The sequence below is a fragment of the Haliaeetus albicilla genome, chromosome Z (genome assembly GCF_947461875.1).
Source record: "Haliaeetus albicilla chromosome Z, bHalAlb1.1, whole genome shotgun sequence".
Classification (NCBI taxonomy): Eukaryota; Metazoa; Chordata; class Aves; order Accipitriformes; family Accipitridae; genus Haliaeetus; species Haliaeetus albicilla.
Genome location: NC_091516.1, coordinates 58231652 through 58237651, shown reverse-complemented (window position 1 = coordinate 58237651; position 6000 = coordinate 58231652). Strand labels below are relative to the sequence as shown.

Here is a 6000-nt window from a genome sequence, read left to right as displayed (position 1 = left end):
CCATATGCTGGAGGTAGTTTCTGTCATCCCATTAGATCTTAATTTCCTTCTGTGGCAGCCAAATTCTAACCAAAGTTCTTTACTTCCGTTTTTAGGGGATGAAACTTTGCCTTGAACTAACTGGCTTGGTGCTACTTACATGTCCCTCCTGGCTTGGAGTGTCCCATCAGGAACCAGCTGAAGAACATGATGAAATACATGAGTTATCCAAGCTCGAAGAACTGACAGGCAAGAACTAGCACGCCAGCTTAGCTAAGGAAGGGCTACTTGTATGGCTAGTCCAATCCCACTGGTGTCAGTGAGAACCTGGCCAGTTTTCATTAGCATGACAGTTGGTTAATTTTTCTTGATGTTGCATTGGTGCCAGGAAGGCTGTGAGGAAGTTGGTGCATTGGTAGTGATGGATCTCACTCACTTCTAAGTCCTGTGAGCCTGCCAGGAGATTCTACCCCACAGTAAGAAAACCATATGCATTTCTTTTGCTGAAGAATTACATCCTAAACAACTTCACAACACTTCTGCAAGGTTATGTGTCTTTTATTTGTATTTGGATTTCATCACTTCATCCACTAGGATTGATTTGAAAAGTAATCTTTCCTTTTCTTTTAATAAGTACAACAGTTAGTGTTGGTCTCTCTGCCCATGCAGTTGAACCACCATTTAATAGCAAACAGAACTAAAAGAGCCTAAGACACATCTGACATAATTAAAAAAAATTAACATACCAAACAGCACTGATGCATGGAGGAGGAAAAGGAATCAACCACTTATTTCTTAGAAAGATGCATCCCCCTTAAAAATTATCAAAATAAAAAAATGTATTCTGTGGGGAAGAGCAGGCACTGATATATGCATGCACTGATACTTCCATATCCATATCCCCACCAAATGTGTGTGTGTGTGTATATATATATGTGTGCACACACATGCACGCACATGTATGTATTAGACTGGAGAAGTAATTTGTTTTTTCCCTGGGAGAATATTACTATAAGTCTTTATTATATTATATCTGTCTTTAAAATAGGAAAACTTATTAAAACAGAAAAGAAACAACTCCTTTAATACCTCCAATGTATTTGGCTAAACCTTGAAGAACACTGCCTCTCTATTTAGCAAGAAATACATGAAAAATCAAGGTTGATCATTTTAGATTTAAAAGTATACCACTACCAGGTTCTTATTACTGATTTGGCTTGCTTTGCCCTTGGAATAGACTCCATAATTATTAAAAATGTCTTTAGTTTCTTCCAATATCTAGGAAAAAATGTCTAAACACTGACCACTTGTCTGTACTGGGTGCCCCAGTGTTATCCCCTTTCTAAAGCACTTAGAGCATGTTATATAATAGTGAGCATATTAGTGTGTTTTATACATAGTGCATCCTGTTTTGCAGTGCTTGCAGGTACCTCCTGCTCTTTTGCTTCTGCTCTTCTGAAGAGATAATGCAAAGCCAACCCTTGGCGGTCTCTCCTCAGAGGGTGTAGTTGAGGCGTATCCTTTCTGGAGGTACAGAGAGAGGTGAGAAAGCTACTTTTTGCAAGAACATCGCCCCTGGGAAAGCGTAAAGAAGATCAAAAGGCAGAAGGCCAGCTCTGAGACTTCACTTCCAGAAAATGTAAGAAACCTGAAGAACATGCAGAAAAGGTAAAAAGCAAAAGGAAGGAATGGCTTTTTGTGAGAGGGCTCCAGAATTGGTAATTTATTCAACCCAAAGTACAAAGGTGCTAAAAGACCATTTTAGTCTATTGTTAATAGAGACACATAATAGTGGCTCCCCAAGGGTACCGTTCTCTGTGTCCTCTCCAGAGAGGCCCAGTGAATTTTCTTGCACATGATCGCTGGGACAATGTTCACCCCTTAGGTTTCTGCATGTCTTGAGTAGCTGTCTGTAGGTCCCCATAGAGTTACACATTAACTGTTTTCTTCCCCTTTCCCTGCCTTGTTCTTAATGAATCCATTGGTCAGGAGAATCAAATACCTTGTCTGGTATAAGTTTTGCTGCATAGTGCTTGAGTGCTTGGGGAAAACTCAAGTTTTCCTAAGTACCCAACTTCTCTCAAATCTGATGGAAATCATCAATTTCACTCCTGTGTATCAGTAAAAAAAACCCCTTTGATAGACCCTTCATAAAACCTAAGGGAGGTTATGTTAAGATTTGTTTCATGTTACATTTGTCACTTCAATGACACTAGTCTATGTTCACACTAAGTAGAAGTTCATTACAAAATCCGTTATTACAGAGAAATGAAAGCTATTACGTCTTTAATTGCTGAAGGCAATTTTGGTATCACAGGATCCTTTCACACTCTGAAGTAAAGCTGCCTGTGGTCTCAGTCAGCTGAAGTGATCCGTCTCATAGTGCCTTGAAACTTAACACTTAACAGCATCTCTTAAGATAAGTACCAGACTAAAAAAAATTGGTTTTTAGGCAAGAAAAACAAGACCTGATTGAAAGACTAGAAAGGTGATTAAAAAAACCCAAAACAACAAACCCAAACAACCCCTTCCCCACCAAATCCCAGAACCATATGAAATGCTGGAATGATTAGGAATATACATAATTGGTAAGATCACATAGAAAGTTTTTCTCAGTAGGTGAAATGGGTGCCTCTGCATACAATCACGTTTAAACTCAGTTCTCATTACATATCCTGAGGAATCACATAAACCAGGACCCGCAATTAACAACAAAACCACGATTCTGTCCAGATATGACCCAAGCAAATTACTGATGAAGCTGGAATCCTTGAGCACAATATCCAAGAGGACGCTGCCCCTCTCCTATGGGAAGGTATAATATGACACTTTGATGTAGTGATGCCACGTTCCAGACATTATTCTTACTGGGATATCAAATACCAGGCACAGGAAAAGGAGAAATGGCCCATAGCCTGAGATGGCTGGGCTGTGGCTGAATATCTCTGCAGTGGAAGCAAGAGTACCTGTTGCGAGATATTCAGCCGAAGGCCAAGCCCTGCCAGTTGGACGAAGTTTATTTCATCACCTAGCAAATTCCATGTTCTTCCCAGCAGAATAAGCAACCAAACCAAGTACATTTTGCACTTCTTTGTGGCTGGTTCAGCTCCTGGGTTGTAATAGGTTTTTCCCATTACAGGAATTGTGGCCAGGTCAAAAACAAATCCTCTAGGTTTCAACTCTGCATTTCCCTCCTTTGCTTCATACAGTGTGCTGTACTAGAAAAGGAAACACAAGAGTTTATGAAAAACAGTTTTAGAGAAAGGAAAATACTCCAACAGGCAAGTTTCGCATTCACAAAAAGGTTATTCAAAAATAATTCAAAGTAAATGGGAACAAATTCTTCATCTTCAGACTGAGCTACAGTGAATAGACTTAAACAGCGTATGTTAAGTAATGTAATACAATGAAGAATAAATTATTTTATGTATAAAATACCATGTTTTTCAATATATGTAGTGACTTTGATTTTTATGCACAAAATTCCACGCATTTGCATCTTCATGTTAATCTTTAAAATATAGCACTGCAGTACTGCTCAAATGGCAACTGACCACAGTGAAATTCAAGAGCACTGTATCGGCTACAGCTCCATCTCTAACAGTGCAACAGCCCAGTCACTTTGGAGGAGTACAGGAAACCCTTTTGTATGCAAATGATGTTGTAATTCCAGGCAATTGTGATCCACACATACCATGTACCTTCTTCCAAAGATGTAACATTTCTCATCTCCTTTAAAATAAGGCAACTAAGCTCAGCATTAGCTGTGGCAATGAATTCCACATATAACAAGCTAGTTATATCCTGCAAAAGTGCTGGCAGGCCAGAAATTATCTGTGTGTGCATTCTAATCCCCAAAGAATTAACCTGATTGCAAAGACCACCGAAGGAGGTAGGAACATGTCAGTCCATCCCCTTGAAAGCAAAGAATAATGCTGCTTGCATAATTCTAAAGATGCAGAAAAGCCTCCACAAGTTACACTGAATGTTCACAGACAAAAGCCCTTTGTCACAGCAAGGACGTGATCACTAACATGTGCAAGCCCTATTTTAAGCAGGCAGGCAAGCAAACCAGAATGTACCACCACATGAGCTAGAAAAGGTTTGCTGTTATTGTTTAGTGTCTGCTACCCCTCTATTTTGAATGTTTCAATCACTGGATAGTCTACGAGATTTGCTTCTGATACTGTCTCAGAAGATGTAAACATACCTAACTCACTTGAGAAGGCAGCAACGGGGTTCAGCGCTTACTCAGGAAGGAGTAATCTTTCACAATAATACAAGGGTGCAAAATTCATTAGAAGGCACAGAATATATAGCTGTATTCCACTTAACTCCCATTTATTCAGCTGTATCTCTCTTGTGATCTCTCTGTTAACTATTGCTTTAGTTTTCTTTGTAGAAGAAAGCCTCTTAGCAGGACATATTTGGCATAGAAGACTTGATTTACTGCAATGGATCCTTCCAGGCTGTCCATACATATGTTAAATTGGACTGAGTACTGGAAAAAAATTTTGTGTTAGTCCAGTGTAGAAAGCAAGCTACACTGCTGGACACTGTTTAGATGCAACCGAGACCTTCACTTAGTCCCTCCTGCTCTAACCTTTATACTACTCACCTTTACTGTATATTCCTCCCAGTTATTAAAATTAAATTTCTTCTTCCCTGAAAAGATGAAACTTTAAAGGTGAATGAGAGGGATCCTTTTTCTAAGAGGATGGGAGGATATCAAGTTACATGACAGATTGGTGTACTTCAGAGGGTACTTCAGGAAAATGCTGACTATAGCTGCTTTTTATGTAACATAGAGATACGGAGCAGATTTGCTGTCAGTCACAGTATGAATTCAAAGGGAAGACTTCAACACTGCAGAGCTATATCTGGATTCCTACTCATCTAATTGAGATCAGGCTGTCCCATTGTCACCCAATTATGAGCCACAATGAAGCACAAACTGCCTGATCAGCTGAAGGACAGGGCTGTGTTCCTGGAAACACCAGGCTTGCTAGCATTTGGGAATGGTGGCCAAGACTTAGGTGGCCTGGTGAAGGGTGGGGGGGCATTAAAGGCTAAAAGTCTTCTGTGATTCCAGACTGTCTTAATATTCTGCTGCACTTACAAAACAAAGCACATACGAAGAAACAAAAGAAAAAGGAAACAACATTGCAGCTAACAATACAGTTTCATTTCAAAACAACTAATCTGGAGGTCAGCCCAGGGACCTGAATTTCAGTAAAGCTTTAGCAGCAGGAGCACAGTCTGTCATCATTTGTGGCTGAAGAGGTTCTTGTCCCTAATGAAGGAGCTAGAACTAATATGAAATTGATTCTTCTTTGCCTCAATAATCCATGTCACTCAGATGAGCTTCCTAGCAGCATATTCAGTGTTAAGAACACTGACAGTGGTGGGAAGCGTTTGTGAAAGTAACTGTGGTTCCCAACTTTCCTGCTTTCATGGATTAACAAGCAGGGTCAGTCCATGGGGACTGTCACGTTCTTGAACTCTGCAGTAAGAAGGAAATTGGACCTTGCTTTTCTTCAGTGGGTAGCTTTTTAGTGACACATCCTGGTTGTCATCTCTTTCTGTAAAACAAGAAGGGGAGATTAATAAGCAAATGGCATTTGTTGTAAAGCATGCACACACCTCTTCCCAGGTAACAATTCTGCATCTCTGCAAATTCACACGGTTTTATATGCCACCATGGTTCTGCTCCTCTCTGTCACTTTCAAGGACAATGAACATAACTGGCAATTAGCATGCAGCGTGTTGTCATTTTTGACAGCTTTAATACCCTACTAATTCCCTAGCCATGTCAGGTAAATGGTTTTGCATCCCCCAAAAAAGAAATACATCACCTGCAAAAGCAAGAAACCTTTTAATTTAATATAAGAAAAAGGATTCCAATCATTGCCATTGAACCTGCAGCCAACAGGAAATGTAGAGATACATTCTTTGTGTAGTTACTTCTGCCTACACGTGGACACAAAGGGCACACGGACACGAATGTTCTTTAACACTTGA

The 6000-nt window shown here is 39.9% G+C and overlaps 1 protein-coding gene across 6 annotated transcripts in view; it reads right to left on the bottom strand.

The window, feature by feature from the left end:
- Window positions 1-516: 516 nt before the first annotated feature.
- Window positions 517-6000, bottom strand: part of MOB3B (MOB kinase activator 3B) — a 119433-nt gene continuing 113949 nt past the window's right edge. For all 6 annotated transcript variants that reach the window (XM_069776000.1, XM_069775997.1, XM_069776002.1 and 3 more), the window contains one exon: window positions 517-5561. In XM_069776000.1, the coding sequence (XP_069632101.1) occupies window positions 5532-5561 (30 nt within the window). In that variant the 3' untranslated portion in view covers window positions 517-5531. The remainder of the gene's footprint in view (window positions 5562-6000) is intronic.